The sequence below is a fragment of the Carcharhinus amblyrhynchos genome, chromosome 26 (genome assembly GCF_965287045.1).
Source record: "Carcharhinus amblyrhynchos chromosome 26, sCarAmb.v2.hapA, whole genome shotgun sequence".
Taxonomy (NCBI): domain Eukaryota; kingdom Metazoa; phylum Chordata; class Chondrichthyes; order Carcharhiniformes; family Carcharhinidae; genus Carcharhinus; species Carcharhinus amblyrhynchos.
Window position 1 is genome coordinate 28,445,669 of NC_137349.1, and position 19,196 is coordinate 28,464,864.

Below are 19,196 nucleotides of genomic sequence, written 5' to 3' on the forward strand. Positions count from 1 at the left end.
GGATAACATTGGAATAGTTTAGGTTAGAGGGTCATTAGATTCGTTCCACTGGCCGGCACAACATCAAGGGCCGAAGGGCCTGTACTGCGCTGTAATGTTCTATGTTCTATACTATCTCTGACTACTGCTGTAAAGTGTGGATCGTAGTTTGAATGGCCAGTCTCATACATCCCATCAGATAGACATCTGAGAGAACAGTGCGATACTTGAACTGGATTTTCATCTGGGGGGGGTGGAAAGCACCCCATGGAAGTATGTGGAACCAAAGTAGGCCTTTATCTTGAATGCCCATGATGTCAGAAGAGGGTATTTCTTGCTGTTTACAAGTCCCCAAAAGTCTTTGTCCCTTAACCTAGCTTTTATCTCTGTCATTTTGCATAGTGATTATTTCCATTTCTAGTCCACTGCTTTGTTTGAACACCTGCTGAAATTTTGCTGTCAGTTCTCCAATGTGCACTTGAATAAAAGGATTTGAGACAAACATAATGATTTGTTTCACCTTGTCTAACTCCTGAAATAGTTTGTTACATTCCTTTTCCAATTTGTTCAGGTGGTCACAGAATTTGTTTGGGTGGAACTCTTTCTGTTTGACCTGCTGTTGGGTTTTCTCCAGATTTGGGATGTGTTCAGTAATTTTATTCTTTAATTGGGAGGACCACAGGCCCACTTTCAACTTGAGCACATTCACTGCATTGATCGTGTGTGGCAAGTCTGCAGTTCATGGTTCAGTTAGTTAAATTTTCAGCTTGTGTCCATGAGAAATGCAAAATCTATGCGTTATCTGACAGCTCGCTGTTCACCTCATTTCTTGATTTAAGAAAGGTGATCATTTCAATGAGCAAGTCTAAAAATCTCTGGACCACCTTTCCTTGACTTAAGCATCTGACATTTGCATGAAGGATTAGCTCCGCAGGTGGCATCAAGCTAATCGAGTAGCAATTTGAACAAGCGATGTTGCAGAGCTCTGGCACGACTTGAGTTGATGCTCGTGACAACTGTCATTACATGAAAAAACTCAGTAAGCTTTCTTGCTAGTGCTTATTGGTGGATAACACAGTGGTAATTGACAAAGGAAGGGAATTGAGGATCATTTCTGCAAAATGTTACAAAGCCTGCATTGTCACCCAGGATTGACAGCACAACATCAGTTCTGAATGAAACCAGTTTCTTGATTGTAATGTTTTTCTCATTCATATGCCTATCAGATTCATTGTAGGCATCCTCACATCATGTCAGTTCTTCCAGTGGCAAAAGAATAAGGAAGTCTTTGTTTAATGTCATGGGAACGAAAACAAAGAATCAGCTGGGCTGTATCCATCATGTCTACTTACTCATCAAACTGCAGCGAGAAACATTCACACCTGATAAGTCTTGGTGGATTTGCTGAGAGACATCCTCAGACAAAAATTCCACACTTCTGATTACTGTTAAAGCACCAAATGGCATGTTCTTGATGGCTGTAATAATTTCATTTTTGTTTCAAGTCTTTGATCAAGGTGCAGGCTGTAGTCATCATAGTCTCTGATAACTTGGTGAACAGCTCCTTATGTTTTGCGAGCTGATGGCTAATGTGAAAAGATGCCTTTTTGCTAGCCTTGCCTTTAGTGACAGATTTTGAAAAGTATGACTGTTGAGTTTGCAACTTCCCTTTAACTCCACAACTTTCTTTGTCCGAATGACATTGTCTAAAGGAAAATGTTCTTGAAATTGGAAGAGTTTTTTTTTCAATATATGAAAGGTAAGAGAAGCAAAAATAGCTATTGGACTGCTGGAGAAGTAATAATAGGAAACAAAGCAATGGCAGAGGAACTGAATAGTTACTTTGTTTTAGTCTTCATGGTGGAAGACACCATTGGGATGCCAGAGCTCCAGGAGAGTCATGGGACACAGGTGTAGCGGCCATCACTAAGCAGAAGGTTCTGGGGAAACTGAAAGATCTGAAGATGGATAAATCACCTAGACCAGATGGACTACGCCTCAGGCATTGGTGGTGATTTTTCAGGAATCACTGGAGGCAGGGAGGGTACCAGAGGACTAGAAAGTAGCTAATGTGACACCGCTATTTAAGGGAAGGAGGTAGCAGATGGGAAATTATAGGCTGGTAAGCCTGACTTTGGTTGTTGGCAAGATTTTAGAGTCCAATATTAAAGATGAGATTGCAGAGTTCTTAGAAGTGCATGATAAAGTAGGACTCAGTCAGTAGGCTTTGTCAAGGGGAGGTATGTCTGAAAAAGCTGTTAGAGTTCTTTGAGGAGGGTAAAAAGGAAGTGAGATAAAGGAGAACCAGTGGATGTGATTTATTTAGATTTCCAGAAGGCCTTTGACAATGTGCTGCATGGGAGACTGTTAAATAAGTAAAGAGCCCATGGTGTTTGGAGTAAGATCCTGGCAAGGATAGAGGATTTGCTGACTGGCAGAAGGCAGAGAGTGGGGTTAAAGGGATCTTTCTCAGGATGGCAGCTGGTGATTAGTGGTGCGCCTCAGGGGTCAGTGCTGGGACCACAACTTTTCACAATATACATTAATGATTTGGAGGAAGGAACTGAAGGCACTGTTGCTGAGTTTGCAGATGATGCAAAGATATATAGAGGGACAGGTAGTATTGAGGAAGCAGAGGGGCTGCAGAAGGATTTGGACAGATTAGGAGAGTGGACTGAAAGGTAGCAGATGGAATACAATGTGGAAAAGTGTGAAGTTATGCACTTTGGAAGGAGGAATGGAGGCGTTGACTATTTTCTAAATGGGAAATTGCTTAGGAAATAAGAAACACAGAGGGACTTGGGGATCCTTGTTCAAGACTCTCAAGGTTAACATGCAGGTTCAGTCGGCAGTTAATAAGGCAAATCCAGTGTTAGCATTCGTGTCGAGAGGGCTAGAATACAAGAGCAGGGATGTACTTCTGAGGCTGTATAAGGCTCTGGTCAGACCCCATTAGGAGTATTGAGAGTGGTTTTGGGCTGTGTATCTAAGGAAGGATGTGCTGGCCTTGAAAATGGTCCAGAGGAGGTTCACAAGAATGAAGCACTTGTCATATGAGGAATGGTTGAGGACTCTGGGTCTGTACTCATTGGAGTTTAGAAGAAAGAGGGGGGATCTTATTGAAACTTACAGGATACTGCGAGGCCTGGATAGAGTGGATGTGGAGAGGATATTTTCACTAGTAGGAAAAACTAAATCTAGAGGGCACAATCACAGGCAAAAAGGACGATCCTTTTAAAACAGAGATGAGGAGGAATTTCTTCAGCCAGAGAGTGAACATAACAACATAAGAATTAGGAGCAGGAGTAGGCCATCTAGCCCTTCGAGCCTGCCCCGCCATTCAATAAGATCATGGCTGATCTGTCGTGGCTCAGTTCCACTTTCCCGCCTTCTCTCCATAACCCTTAATCCCTTGCCTATCAAAAACCTATCTACCCGCGTCTTAAATATATTTAGCGAGGCAGCTTCCACCACTTCAACGGGCAGAGAATTCCAGAGATTCACCACCCTTTGAGTGAAGAAGTTCCTCCTCAACTCCGTTCTAAACTGCGCCCCCCTTATCTTGAGGCTGTGCCCTCTAGTCCTACTGTCCTTTCTGAGCGGGAAGAGCCTCTCCACCTCTATCCTATCCATCCCATTCATCATCATATATGTCTCAATGAGATCTCCCCTCATTCTTCTAAACTCTAACGAGTACAAGCCTAGTTTATTTAGCCTCTCCTCATAGTTCAACCCCCTGAACTACAGTATTAGCCTAGTAAACCTCCTCTGCACTCCCTCCAAGGTCAAAATATCCTTGCGTAAATGCGGCGACCAAAACTGCACACAGTACTCCAGCTGTGGCCTCACCAGTGCCCTGTACAGTTGCAGCAAGACCTCCCTACTTTTATATTCAATCCCCCTCGCTATGAAGGCCAGCGTCCCATTAGCCTTCCTGACCACCTGCTGCACCTGCAGGCTGGGTTTTTGCGACTCATGCACAAGGACCCCGAGTCCCTCTGCACCGTTGCATGCTGCAGTTTTTCGCCATGTAAGTAGTAGTCCTTCCTACCATTATTCCTACCAAAGTGGACAACTTCACACTTGCCAACATTAAATTCCATTTGCCAGTTCCTGGCCCATTCGCCCAGCCTATCTAGATCCTTCTGCAGACTTTCCACACCCTCCGCACAATTTGTCGTTCCACCAATCTTGGTGTCATCAGCAAATTTCGACACCATACACTCAGTTCCCTCCTCCAGATCATCTATATAAATGGTAAATAGCTGAGGCCCCAGCACCAACCCCTGGGGCACTCCACTAGTCACCAACCGCCAATCTGAATAGCACCCACTGACCCCCACTCTCTGCCTCCTATTTGACAGCCAATCCCCTATCCACGCTATCACCCTACCCCCAACTCCATGCCCCCTAACCTTCTGTAATAACCTCTTGTGCAGCACCTTATCAAACGCCTTCTGAAAATCAAGAAACACCACATCTACCGGCTCTCCTCTATCCACTGCCCTAGACACATCCTTGTAGAACTCCAATAAATTCCTCAGACACGACTTTCCCTTAACGAAACCGTGCTGCATCTGCTCTATCAAACAATTCTCCTCAAGATGTCTCGCTATTTTCTCCTTGATCACGGATTCTAGCATTTTACCTACAACAGACGTTAAACTAACCGGCCTATAATTCCCTGCCTTTTGCCTGCCACCCTTCTTAAACAATGGCGTAACATTAGCCGTTTTCCAATCTTCCGGCACTTCCCCGGAATCCAGCGAGGTTTGGAAAATAATCATCAAGGCATCCACTATCACCTCCGCCATTTCTTTCAGAACCCTTGGATGCATTCCATCCGGTCCTGGGGACTTGTCCACAATCAGTCCCTCCAGTCTGTCGAGCACTGCCTCTCTAGTAACAATAATGTCATTCAGGCCCTCCACTCCTACCATCTTTCCATCACTAACACCCGGTAAACTATTCACGTCCTCCTCCGTGAAGACCGAAACAAAAAAGTTATTCAAGGCCTCAGCCATTTCCCCATCCCCTACCACTAAGTCCCCCCTCTCATCCTGTAAGGGTCCAACGTTCACCCTAGTCATCCTCTTCCTTTTTATAAAAACTCTTACTATCCTTTTTTATATTTAGCGCTAGCCCAGCTTCATAGTTTATCCTACCCTTCTTTATCAACTTCTTCGTCATTCTTTGTTGATATTTAAACCTCTCCCTATCCTCTTCTCGCCCACTACTCTTAGCTACTCTAAACGCATCCGCTTTTAATTTAATACTCTCCTTTACCTCCTTCGTTATCCACGGCTGATTATCTCTCCTCCTACGATCCTTTTTAACCATCGGAATAAATTTCTGCTGAGCACCAAGAAAGATCTCCTTAAAGATCCTCCACTGCTCCTCAGCAGACCTACCTTCCAATGTGCTCCCCCAATCAACATTCATCAATTCCTCTCTCATCCTATCGTACTCCCCTCTGTTCAAACAAAGGACACAGGTCCGGGAACCCACTTTCGCCTCCTCCATCTGCATCAGAAATTCCACCATACAATGATCACTCTTCCCAAGAGGATCCTTCACCACAAGGTCCCTAATTCTACCTGCCTCATTACATAACACCAGATCCAAGATAGCTCGCTCCTCGTCGGCTCCAACATACACTGTTCAAGGAAACTATCCCAGCAGCATTCCAAGAACTCTTCCTCAAGCCCACCGCGTCCAGCATGGGTTGACCAATCAATATGTAGATTGAAATCCCCCATAATTATCACCATTCCATTCCTGCACGCAGCATTTATTTGCGCGTTAATAGCCCGCCCCACCTCTAGATCATTATTTGGGGGTCTATAGACGATACCGACCAGCGTCTTCCTCCCTTTGCTGTTCCTAATCTCCACCCACAACGATTCCACTTTCTGCTCTTTGGCTCCTATTATCATCCCTTACTACCACCCTGATGCTATCCTTAATCAGCAGAGCTATGCCCCCCCACCGCCCCCCACTTTTCCTCCCGCCTGTCCTTCCTAAACACTTGATACCCCTGTACATTCAGCTCCCAGTCCCTGTCACCCTGCAGCCACATCTCTGTAATGGCCACCAGATCATATCCGTTTGTGCTGATCTGCGCCACCAGCTCATTCACTTTATTCTGAATGCTTCGTGCATTCAGATAAAGTGCCTTCATCCCAGCCTTCACCTGTACCCTATTTGCAGGAATGCCACCAACCTTACTCACACCCCCTACTCCCTTTATTATTGGGACATCCTTGGCCCCTTCCCGTACCTGTACCCTCTCCTTTACTTTAGACCCTGTAATTTCACCTACCCTTGCACCCCCCCCCCCCCCCCCCCCCGCCCCAAATTAGTTTAAAGCCCTATCCACACGATTCGCCAGGACTCTGGTTCCAGCACGGTTCAGACCAACACCATCCCACCTGAACAGGTCCCACCTACCCCCAATACTGGTGCCAATGCCCCATAAATTCAAACCCATTCCTCACACCAATCCCTGAGCCACCCATTCACTTCCTTAATCTTATCAATCCTACGCCCATCTGCACACGGTTCAGGCAGTAACCCAGAGATAGCCACCTTGTCGGTTCTACTTTTTAATTCCATTCCCAGCTTTTCATACTCCCTCCCCAGATCCTCGGTTTGCATTTTGCCTACGTTGTTGGCACCCACATGTACTACAACGACCGGATTCTCACCCTCCCACTCCAGGTTCCTCTGCAGCCCAGATGTAACATCCTGGACCTGAGCACCAGGCAGACAACACACCCTTCTGTGCTGTTTGTCATTATGACAAAGGACAGTGTCAATACCCTTAACCACACTATCCCCAATTACCACTACATTCCTTTTCACCTTCTCTTTGTCTATGTCCTGTGTCTGCATCACTGTACTGTGTGCAGCTTGCTCACCAACCTCACCTCCCTCGTTCTCGTCCAGACTGGAAGCAAGAACCTCAAACCTGTTATGCAGATTGAGAGGCTGAGGCATTTGGCCCCCACCCTCCTTCCTCCGGCCCCCACCCTCCTTCCTCCGGCCCCCACCCTCCCCCCTCCTGTTCCTGACCCTTAGAGTTAGTCAGTCTAGGGGGTGTGGATGTCTCTTGCACCCCATTATCAATAGCACCCTCCCTCCCCCTGATGAGCCTCAGTGTCTGTAGCTCAGAGGCCAGCTCATCTACTTTGAGCTGTAGCTCTTCCAGCAACCTGCACTTACTGCAGACGTGGTCTCTGGGAGTGACCCTGGGGTCCACCCGCTCCCACATCATACAGAAACAGCACATCACATGCCCCTCCATTATTCCCTTTAGTAATACTGAACACCGTTTTCAACTCAAACTTACCTGGCCCTTTTCTCTAAAGCGCTTTGATCTTAAGCCCTAGCAGCTCACTCTGCTTCCCTCTCACTCCGCTGCCCGCTGTCTACAGCAGGCCTCCTTTTAAACCTAGCGTGGTTTAAAAGACTGAAAGAGTGGTGAAGCCTTGGAACTCTTTGCCACAGAAGGCTGTGGAAGCCAGATCATTGAGTGCCTTTAAGATAGAGAGAGATTGGCTCTTGATTAATAAGGGGATTAGGGATTATGGGGAAAAGGCAGGAGAATGGGGATGAGAAAAATAATTGAATAGTGGAACAGACTGGATGGGCCTAGTAGTCTAATTCTACTCCTATGTCTTATGGCTTTCAAGGATACAGACAGCTTTGCACACACAATGTAGGTTGTTGGTGCACGTATCTTAGTGTTTGTGGGAGAAAGGTGTTTGAAGGTACTGATGATTTATACAAAAATAAGTGAAATTACATCATTCAGACACCATAAATGATGCTGAATGTTACTTCAGCGCACAAAAAAATCCATCAAAACTTATTAAATTAATTGAGAATTCCAACTCTTTATCTGTAGCCATCTTTTTTAAAAAAAAGTGGCTGATATCGTTTGCAGCTTTTTCATTCAATTCAGTTTAATTTCTGTAATTCCATTTTAATAATTTTTCTCAAATGAATCATATTTTTCTGTGACCAGTGATGATGCTGAACACGTTCAAGACAATTTGGGATCAAGTAAGGGGAGCTGAGTCCACAATAAAATTAGCCATGATCTTATTCAGTGGCAAGGCAGGATCGAGGGGCCAGATGGCCTACTCCTGCTCCTAGTTCTTGTGTTCTTATGTTCCTATGTTCTTAACGTGCTAAATCAGGCTGATGAGGAAGCCGCCCTAACTGGCTGAAGAATTTCAACAATTCCTGTGCAAACCATGATGCATATAATCAACAAGTGCTCTAACCTGCACTGAATGGCTGACTCGCTGCCCCACATCTGGCTGATTAAACTGCCAACTGGCTGAAGAATTTCAAATTTGACATCAAGCTGTTCATACCATAGTAGTAATAAGTACTTTTGAAATGTAGTTGCTGTTATAGGAAACACTGCAGTCAATTTGCTCACAGCAAGCTCTCGCAAACAACAATAATGCCCAGGTGATCTGTTTTTTTTTTCAGATATTGATTGAGGTATAAATTTTGGCCAGGACACTCTTAACTGTTAATTGTATATAAATTTTGATAATATGCAGATGGTGGGCATTAACTGGGGATTCACTTGTGCTCCTATTAATAATAGACAAACTGAGGTTGTTGGATTAGGAAGTCCATGTTTTGTAATGTGTATGTCTCTAAATGAAAGCTTATAAAAGTGCATAAAGATTGACTCAAATTCTATCCTTCCGTGCTGGGCTGTTTGGAGCAGAATGATAACTTTGCTTGTTGTCTTCAAAATAGTGTGATGGAAGCTTCAGAGAATAAATGGAGCCTTGGTCCAACATGCTGTCCAAAAGACAGTAATTCTGACAATGCAGCACGAGTTTCAGCATAGATTTTTGGTGTTCAAATCCAGGAATTTGATTTGAACCACACAACATTCTGATTCTGAGGCAATAGTGCTACTAACTGAACCATGACTGACACAATGATGGTATACCATAAAGGAGGTTGGAATTGTTGACTATATTAAACACTGAAGAGCTATCCAGGAGGATAGAGGGATAAATGCATTGCAATCATTAAGAGAGAGGAGAAATGTGTTTATATAACATCTTTCATGGTTTCTAAGTGCTTTGGTTAATGCATTACAATTTAAGTGTAGTCCCCACATAGCAAATAATGAATTAATCTGTTCATGTTGTATTGATTGAGGGATAAGCATTGGCTAGCACAGAGCTATGGCATCTTTCCTCTTTGTTCATCCTGCAAGGCAAAGATAACGATGTTCATCATCCTAGGTGTTAGATTCTGGTGGGATTTGCTAAGGCAAATCTGTGCCTGGAAGGTTCAGGGTTTATATCTGTTTATTGAAAAAAAATCATAGTGGAGGTCCTAAAATGTAATGATAAATAAAACATATAATTCATAACAAAGTCATAAACAATCATGAAGCTAAAATAAAGTATAAAATAATAGGATTGTGTAATTATGAACATTTCTATATAATAATTACAATACATTGCAAAATGTAGGTCTCAATATAACAGAATAAAAATTAAAGGTCTCTTGCACGCTGCACTTTGTATAAAAGTCCATAGATCATACGTTGTCAGGTTTTTTTCATTTACATTTATGATTTTTATAACTGTGGAGAATTAGACAATCTTGTGGTCCATTCATTCTGTAGGGAATGTAGGAGTAGAGTTAAGAGAGAAATCAGGAGGGCAAAAAGGGGACACGAGATTGTTTTAGCAGATAAGGCAAAGGAGAATCTGAAGGGCTTCTATAAGTACATAAAGGGCAAGAATAACAAAGGAGAGAATAGGGCCTCTTGAGGATCAACAAGGTCAGCTATGCGCGGATCCACAAGAGATGGGTGAGATCCTAAATGAATATTTTTCATCAGTATTTACTGTTGAGAAAAGCATGGATGTTAGGGATCTTGGGGAAATAAATAAATGTCCTGAGGAGCGTACATATTACAGAAAAAGAGGTGCTGGAAGTCTTAAAGCACATCAAGCTAGATAAATCCCCAAGACCTGATGAAGCGTACCCCAGGACATTGTGGGAGGCTAGGGAGGAAATTGCGGGTCCCCTAGCAGAGATATGTGAATCGTCGCTAGTCACAGGTAAGGTGCTTGAAGACTGGAGGATAGCAAATGTTATGCCTTTGTTTAAAAAGGGCTGCAGGAAAAAGCCTGGGAGCTACAGGCCAGTGAACCTCACATCTGTGGTGGGTAAATTGTTGGAAGGTATTTTGAGAGACAGGATCTGCAGGCATTTGGAGACGCAAGGACTGATTAGGGACAGTCAGCATGGTTTTGTGAGTGGAAAATCACATCTCAAATTTGATTGAGTTTTTTGAAGGGGTAACCAAGGAGGTAGATGAGGGCAGTGCTGTTGATGTACTTGTCTACATGAACATTAGCAAGGTATTTGACAAGGTACCGCATGGTAGGTTGTTGCGTAAGGTTAAATCTCACAGGATCCAGGATGAGGTACCAAAATGGATACAAAATTGGCTTCTTGACAGAAGTTGCAGAGGAGGGTTTTTTAAACTGGAGGCCTGTGACTAGTAGTATGCATGATGTGGAGATGCCAGTGTTGGACTGGGATAAACACAGTAAGAAGTCTCACAACACCAGGTTAAAGTCCAACAGGTTTATTTGATAGTAAACTCACAAGCTTTTGGAAACACTGTTCCTTCGTCAGGTATGTGGAACATTATTTGTCATTTATGTTATTGATTTGGATGAGAATATAGGAGGCATGGTTACCAAGTTTGCAGATGACACCAAGATTGGTGGCATAGTGGACGTGAAGAAAGTTACCTCCAATTGCAATGAAATCTTGATCAATTGGACCGATGGGCTGATAAATTAAACTTCATCTGCCATTTAGATAAATGCGAGGTGATGCATTTTGGTTGATCGAACCAGGGCAGGACTTACTCAGTTAATGGTAGGGTGATGGGGAGAGTTACAGAACAAAGAGATCTGGGGGTACATGTTCATAGCTCCTTGAAAGTGGAGTCACAGGTGGACAGAACAGTGAAGAAGGCATTCAGCATGCTTGGTTTCATTGGTGAGATCGTCAAATACAGGAGTTGAGACGTCTTGTTGAAGTTGTACGAGATATTGGTAAGGCTACACTTGGAATACTGTGTACAGTTCTGCTCACCCTATTATAGAAAAGTGTAGAAAAGATTTACTAGGATGCTACCGGGACTTGATAGTTTGAATTACAAGGAGAGGCTGGATAGACTGGGACTTTTTTTCTCTGGGGTGTAAGTGGCTGAGGGTTGATTTTATAGAGGCCTTATAAAATAATGAGGGGCCTAGATCAGCTAGATAGTCAATATCTTTTCCCAAAATTAGGGGAGTCTAAAACAAGAGGGCATAGCTTTAAGGTGAGGGGGAAAGATACAAAAGTGTCCAGAGGGGCAATTTTTTCACAGAGGGTGGTGAGTGTCTGGAACAAGCTGCCAGAGGTAGTAGTAGAGATGGGTACAATTTTGTCTTTTAAAGAGCAGTTAGATGGTTACGTGGGTAAGATGCGTATAGAGGGATGTGGGCCAAATGCGGGCAATTGGTATTAGCTTAGGAGTTTAAAAATAAAGGATGGCATGGATGAATTGGACCAAAAGGTCTGTTTCCATGCTGTAAACCTCTAAGACAGTGACTCTATAACTTGCTTGTAATATGTTGTTACTTAATTCCATCTCACATTTGTTTGGTTGTGGCAAGAGATGGTAACAATGGGAGGTGGAATTTGAAAGTTTTGTGGTGAAGTCCAGTCATAGCTTTTTCTACCTTTCTGCAAAGAAAAATTTATTCAGCTTTTTGTTTGTGTCAAAATAGGTTGGGTATGGCTTACCATCCATCAGTTTCCATGCTCATTTCTGAATACTTTGGAGTTTGTTCACATGCTCTGCTGCATAAAGGATAGAATACCACAGATCGAGTGAGATGCTGACGCAGATTTCTTCTTGCTTTTCCTGTCTACCTATGATATGTGTTTGCTTTTGAAGAGGGACACCTTGTTTTTTATTTGGTCGTGCCAGATGTAGCAATCCTGGGCGAACTTCTCCTAGAACTCAATATTTATATCAAAACTCTTAAGTGAAAGCCTTCAGAGTGTCCTTGTATCAGTTCATTGTGGGAGTGCACCCCAGGCTTGAGCTCCCCGTAGCAGATTCAGTTTGGTAAGTGAGTATCAGCATACTTGCTATATGTCCGATGCAACTCATTTATTACTGTCTAACTATGGTGTGGATGCTTGGCATGCCAGCTTGGGTAACTATTTCAGTGTCTGGCATTTTGCCCTGCCATGTGATCAGAAGTTTCCAAAGGTAACTTGAGGGAAAGTGGCATGACTATGGTACACAGTTGAAAGTTTCATATGCTAGAGCAGAGTGAGCAGAACTATTGCTCTATAGACTTTGTTTGATAGGCAGACTTACTCATCTTCATTCCAAGATTATGTTCAAAGTCTGCTGAAGGTTACATTTGCTTTGGCAGCTCTTGCATATGTCTCATCATCAATACGGACAGCTCAAGAGGAAGTGTGCTGCTGAGAGAAATGAATTTATCCACAACTAACAGATTCAGGTCATGAATTGAAACCCTGGTCTTGAGCTTTCTTGGGGAAAAGTGGTACTTCAGTTTTCTTCGTGCTGATTGCAAGACCAAAGTTGTTCTCCAACAACTGCTACATCGCATGTCCAGCTCTGAACTCGTAGCCAGTGCAAAGTCATTAGCAAACAGGAAATTGGAAAGTATGTCATTGGAGACCTTGGTCTTTCTTGGAGTCTTTTCTCATCCATGCAATATGCAATTTTGATGCTTGGATTGGGGCAACAAGGAGGCATGGCAGGGAAAAACATGCTGAAGAGGGTTATATAGTCTTGTTTAACTCCACTAGTGACTACGGATGGGTGAAAGGACTCACCATCATCCAGGACACATCAAACACGCTGTCATGGAGTTGTTGAACCATTGCGATGAATTTCTTAAGGCAACTGAGTTTCTCCGTTACCTTCTAAAGGCCTTGGTCGGGTCAACAAATCTTGGTGTAGAGGTCCATGATCTGTTCTATTGGCATTTCTCCTTAAGTTGTCTCAACCTCAAACAGCATATCAGTGATTCCTTGACCTTTTCTGAAACGGCACTGATTTTCTGGTAATAGATCCTGGTCTCAGTTGCAGTAGGCAGTTCAGGATTCTGTTGAAGATTTTGTTGCTGAAGGAAAGGAATGAGATTACTCTGTTACAAGATTGGCGAGCTCCTTTCTAGTGAAGGCATTTTTATATTCTTGTAGGATGATTTCTTGCACTCTTGTGTTTCAGTAACTAAATATTGACTTTTTACCTTGTAGATCTCCACAGGGATAGCATCAGTTCCTGGAATTATGCTACTGGACAGAAGTCTAATTGTATTTTTTGTTTCTAATAGTTTTGGAAGCTCTTCAAGAAAGCAGTTAATGGCAGCTTGTTTATTGCTTCTTAATTGATGGATGAAGGTCAATTGAGAATGTCATTCTCTGCCCATCTTTCTAGAATTTTCTCTGAGCAGAGTTGATGAACCAATGGAATGGGCCTGTAGACAGATTTCAGAGCATCATAGAACCTTTTCCAACCCATGTGGTTTGCATATGACTGATCATCTTCTGATCTAGCCAAGTGTCTTGAATGTGAGCTTGCATTGGGACAGACCTGAAGATTTTCAGTTGGAAATGTGCTTGGATAATGATGACTTATTGAGGTAAACTTTGCAGAGGTGATTTTTCTTCTCTTTTATATTCACTTGAACAAGTAGGGTTTAATGTTTATAAGGCAAAATACTGCAGATGCTGGAATCTGAAACAAAAACAGAAAATGCTGGAAAAACTCAGCAAGTCTGACAGCATCTGTGGAGAGAGAATAGCGAGAATAGAATTCTCTCTGCACAGATGCTGTCAGATCTGCTGAGGTTTTCCAGTGTTTTCTGTTCAGTGTTTAATCTGGATGGCAGCATGTCCACCAATGCAGCACTCATGTCAGATAGTCAGGCAGTGAAGAACAGAACTGGTCTTTATACACCTAAAGCTTTTCTTTACAGGGATACACACAGCATGCAGCTTCAACCAACAATCCCACTCTCAACTTTTTCCTATATTTAAGAGCAAAGGTGAGTATCCAATAAAACACATCACTTGAATACAATTAACCACTCAATTGATATAAAACTAATGCTTTTTATTGCACTGAAAGTGTTCATTTAGATTTTGAGTGGGGCATGAATGTATTTTGATCCAGGACCGTCTTCAGAAATTACAGGTTATTATTTTGTATCCATTAATCATCATGAATTGTTAATATTACTTTGTTTATTTTCCAGCAGATCGCCAGGAATCAGCATTGAATCTTACAACAAATGGCATGAGCAGTATCAGTATGTCGGTGGAGATCAATGGGGTTGTTTACACAGGTGAATCTGAAGTTTCATGCCAAACAAATTGAGTAATACAAATGCAATTTGTGAAAACTGCATAGAAAAACCATCTTTTCGATCTGTGACTGTTAAATGTGATGCTGGATTTCTTTTCTATTTCAACCAGTCTATGATGGTGTTTGACTTGAGTCTCCTGCCATCTTTTCCCATATCGTAATCTTTTCTTCCCTACTTCCATAAACGTTAATCCATTGTCTATTAGGTTCACTTCACTCCCTATTGAAGCAAGTTCCAAATTCTAGCTATGGCTGAAGAAGTTTCTTTTGAATTCCCTGTTCAATTTCTTGCTATCTGATATCTTGTATTGATGTCCTCTAACTGTACTCTTTCCCCAAAAGAGGGAACCTTCTCTCTATCCATACTATCAAAATCTTTCATAATTAAAGATCTCTATTAGATGCCCACTCAACATTCCTAAGAAACCAGCATGTCAATCCTTTCTTCATAGGCATCCTTGTCAATCTCTGCAATCTCTCCAGTGCTTCTATGTTCTATTTATAGTATATAATACTAAAGGTCAGTAGCAGCAGTGTGTATCATCTACAAGGTGCACTGCAGCAATTTACTTTAGACAGCACCTTCCAAAGCCATGACCACTTGCATCTAAAAAGACAAGGGCAGCAGATACATGGGAGCACCACCACCTGCAAGTTCCCCATCAAGCCATTCGCCATCCTGACTTATACCCTGAAATATATCGCCATTCCTTCGCAGTCACTGGATAAAAATCCTGGAATTCCTTCCATAAAGGCATTGTAGGTCAACCTACAGTACATGGACTACAAGAATTCAAGAACCTTTTCAAGAGCAACTTGGGATGGGCAGTAAATGCTGGCCAGCCAGCAATACCCATGTCCCATGAGTGAATTAAAAAAAAGTAAACAAGAACTGCAGTCTTAACAGTCTTCTAATCAAGGTGTATTACAAGTGTAGCATCAGGGCAGCACAGTGCCAGGGACACAGATTTGATTCCCATTTTGGGTCACTGTCTGCACGGAGTCTGTATGTTCTCTCTGATTCTTCATGTGTTTTCTCCGGGTGCTCCAGTTTCCTCCCACAGTCCAAAAGATGTGTTGGTTAGGTGCATTGACCATGCTAAATTCTCCCTCAGTGTACCTGAAAGGTGCTGGAGTGTAGCGACTGGGGGATTTTCTCAGTGACTTCAGTGCAGTGTTAATGTAAGCCTACTTGTGACACTAATAAATAAACTGTAACTTTAAAAACTTTATCACCTAATTCTGACCCTTTAGAAATAAAACATATTGAATTTTTTTAATAGCTTTGCTAGTTTGTGATTGTGTTTGTATTCTGAGATCCCATTGCCTAGACTAGCACCCTCCAGTTGCCATGGACAAAATGTTTGTTTGTATTCTCTTAATGTCCAGGATCGGTGTATTTTGTGATGAAAGAAGTGTTCTCTTAGGAGTTTGGGTCTCAGTTCAATAATTCCAGTAGCAAGCTTTTGTGAAAAGGTTATTTATTCTCTCTCACTAACTTTGAATTAGATACATCGTCACGCTCACATGTGCCGTGAGCATCTATGCTCTTGTGGTAATGTACTGTTACAGTTTATAATCCTAGTCTCTAGTTTCCAGTCTCTCTTCTCATGTGGCAGCCCTGTAATTTCTTGGATAGTTGCTCACACATACGCTCGCTGACACTCATTCGCGTGTCACTCACACACATGCTTGCTCACGCTCCCACTCATATACATGTGCATGCACTCACTAGGGCACGTACACTCGCTCTCACATTCATGCACGCGCTCACTAATATGGCAATGTACTGTTACAGTTTATAATCCCAGTCTCTGATTTCCGATCTTCCTTCCCATGTGGCAGGCCTGTAATTTTGTGGATAGTTTTGATGCTTTAAAGTTGAAGCATGTGAAGTGAAGTATTCCGAACAGGCTGTGAGATCTCTTGTAGTTGAATTTCTGCACAGTTGATTCTCAGATGAAGGTAAAACAGGTTGGGGACTGTTCTCTTTGTTTGGATCTCCCCCTTACAAGGTATTGCTGTTTAGTACCTTCGCTATTTGAATACTTGTAGCTAGTTTCATTTGTGATGGAACTGTCTGCAAACACCTTTTGCTGATTTTTTTTTTAATGCAGACTGAAAATATGGCCATCTTATCATGTGACCTTTGTAGTTCCAAGTCATTTTCCATACAAGAATGGTATTCATGTTGATTCCAGTATCCTATGCCATGGTATAAACCTTCAGGATTTGAGGCAGTCAATATCTTTGTTTCTAACCCATTCACTTTGACAGTATCCTTTGGATTGGTTTCAGGAAAGAGTATTGATTCACATCAGTCTTGAATGTTCCTTTTCTCTCTGGAGATAAATGGTTTCAATCCACAAAAGAAGTCAGGTGACCCTCAGTCTTCCACGTACTGCATTCCCATTGTCTACTCTCTCTGCTACCACCTCAAAACAAAATCAATAAGGTTGGTCAAGCAAGATTATCCCTTTAGAAATCTATGCTGACTATTCATTATTGTATTTCTCATTTCTAGATATTTTTCTATTCTCTCCTTTTAATACTGATTTAATTCTTTTTTTCTATCACACGTTAAGCTGACTGGCCTACAATTTCCTTAACGTTTTTCTGCCAGTCCTTTTTAAATGTAGGAATTACATTGGCTATCTGCCAGTCTTCTGACACAACATCTTTTTCTAACATATTATTAAATATGAGTAGTAATGCCTCTACTATTTCTCCCCTAGATTATTTAAAAATATGTACAGACAATCCATTTGAACCAGGAGCTTTGTCCACTTTTGAATTTGTTCAGTTTGTTTAATACATCCTTTTAAAAATTTTAATGTACTTTGCACTACTTATCTGAACATTCAGTGTTATTTCTATATGTTTCATTTCCTTAATTTAACATTTCTGCCATCTCTCTATCATAACCTGTCTGGTATGATCCTGCGTGGCCTTTAATGGTCATATTTGAACTCCAACCTTTTTTCATTGCTATGTCTGTAAAACATCTTGCTATTTTGGGGTTTTGTATTACATAATGATTTAATTTCATATGTCTTCCTTCCCTTACTTTCTTTTGTCTTCTCTCCTAATCCCTTTGTATTCTGTCTTACCTTGCACTCCTTTGCTTTCTCTATGTGCCTTTTTACGAACAAACTGTTGCCTGATTTCACCCATTGGGTCTCACTAGCCACTACTACCTGAATGTTGCCCTATTTTACTTCTCTATCTGCTCTGGTTCATTGCTCATTACTAGACCTAGTCATAGGTTCTTCAAAATTTCTCATTGAATTTATATTACTATCTTATATGTGCCCTAGGTTTGGACACCTTCATCTCTGCATCTACGCCATCAAACCCCTTGATAAATTTAAAGTCCTCATAACAATCTCCTCTTTGTCTTCTCTTTTCTGGAGAAATAGAGTGCCAACCTATTCAGCTCTCCTCTCTTGATAGTTGTAACTTCTTGGTTCTAGCATCATTTTTGTACTGTAGGGTAAGGGAATGAAAGATGAGTCAAAGCCACAGAAACAAGGGGAAAGACTGCTAATGGCAGTCCATAGAGAAAATAAAAGGTGTGAATTGCATTCGCTGTTCCCAATGTAGTCTCCCCTCTCAGAGAGACCAAACGTAGACTGGATAATCACTTTACTGAGCATCTTCAGTCTGCCCAGTCAGTACCCTGACCTTCCCGTTGTTGGCCATTTTAACACGCGATCCTGTTCCTATGGCCACATGTCTGTATTTGGCATGCTGCAGTGTTCTGGTGAAGCTCAATGCAAACTGGAGGAACAGCATCCCATCTTCCGGCTAGACACATTACAGACCTCTGGTCTCAACATCAAATTCAACAACTTCAGATGATTAGCTCTACCCCACCTCAACCCCTTTGTTTTAATTTTATTTAATTTTTAACCGTTCTCTACCTTTTTATTTCTTTTATTGTCTTTTATTTTTCTTCTTTCCTCTCCCCCCCCACCCACTCTTCCCCTATTTTATCCCCCTTTCCTTACCTTTTCCCTTTCTTCTCAATTTTACCTCCTCCCCACCCCCAATTTAGCCATTCACACCTTTTATTCTATGGACTGCCATTAGCAGCCTTTCCCCTTGTTTCTGTGGCATGCCCTCACACTACAGTATAAACATTTCCCACTTTTTATGCCTTTTAGCTTTGACAAAGAGTCATCTGGACTCAATGTCAGCTCCTTTCTATCCTTACGAATGTTGCCAGACTCTCTGGCATTTTCTCTTTTTTGGTTTCAGATTCCAGCATCTGCAGTAATTTGCTTTTGTTATTTTTGTTCATTGTCCAGTTCTCCTTATTATAAGACCAGAACTGTATACATAAGTATTGTCTAATCATGATTCCATACAAGTTTATCATAAATCCAATGTTTTGTTTGCAAATTGTATAGCTTTGTTTAGCCAGCATTGCTACTCTTAATGATTTGTGCATCTGTACCCCAAATCCCTTTGAGTTTTTATCCCATTTTCCATGAATTAGATAGCCTCCTTACGCTTCTTACCAAATTCATGTGTGTTCATATGAAAATTAATTTGCTATTTATGTGCCACTTCTGCAAGTTTGTTCAAGTTGTCTTGTATTTTGTCAAGTCTCATTAACCCCAATTTGGGGTCATGCAGAAATTGTGCACCTGATTACATAGTCCAAATCATTTATCTTAATGGTGAACAACAGTGGTCTCAGCATCGATCCTTGTGGAGTACTACTTCACACCTTTTACCA

The 19,196-nt window shown here is 42.0% G+C and overlaps 1 protein-coding gene across 2 annotated transcripts in view; it reads left to right on the forward strand.

Moving 5' to 3' along the window:
* The window catches only part of arid3a (AT-rich interactive domain 3A), a 105,595-nt gene that overhangs the window by 75,323 nt on the left and 11,076 nt on the right, over positions 1–19,196 (forward strand). The window contains exon 6 of one of the 2 annotated variants that reach the window (XM_080212556.1): positions 14,343–14,432. In XM_080212556.1, the coding sequence (XP_080068682.1) occupies positions 14,343–14,432 (90 nt within the window). The remainder of the gene's footprint in view (positions 1–14,342; positions 14,433–19,196) is intronic. The other variant, XM_080212554.1, reaches the window with a different exon arrangement.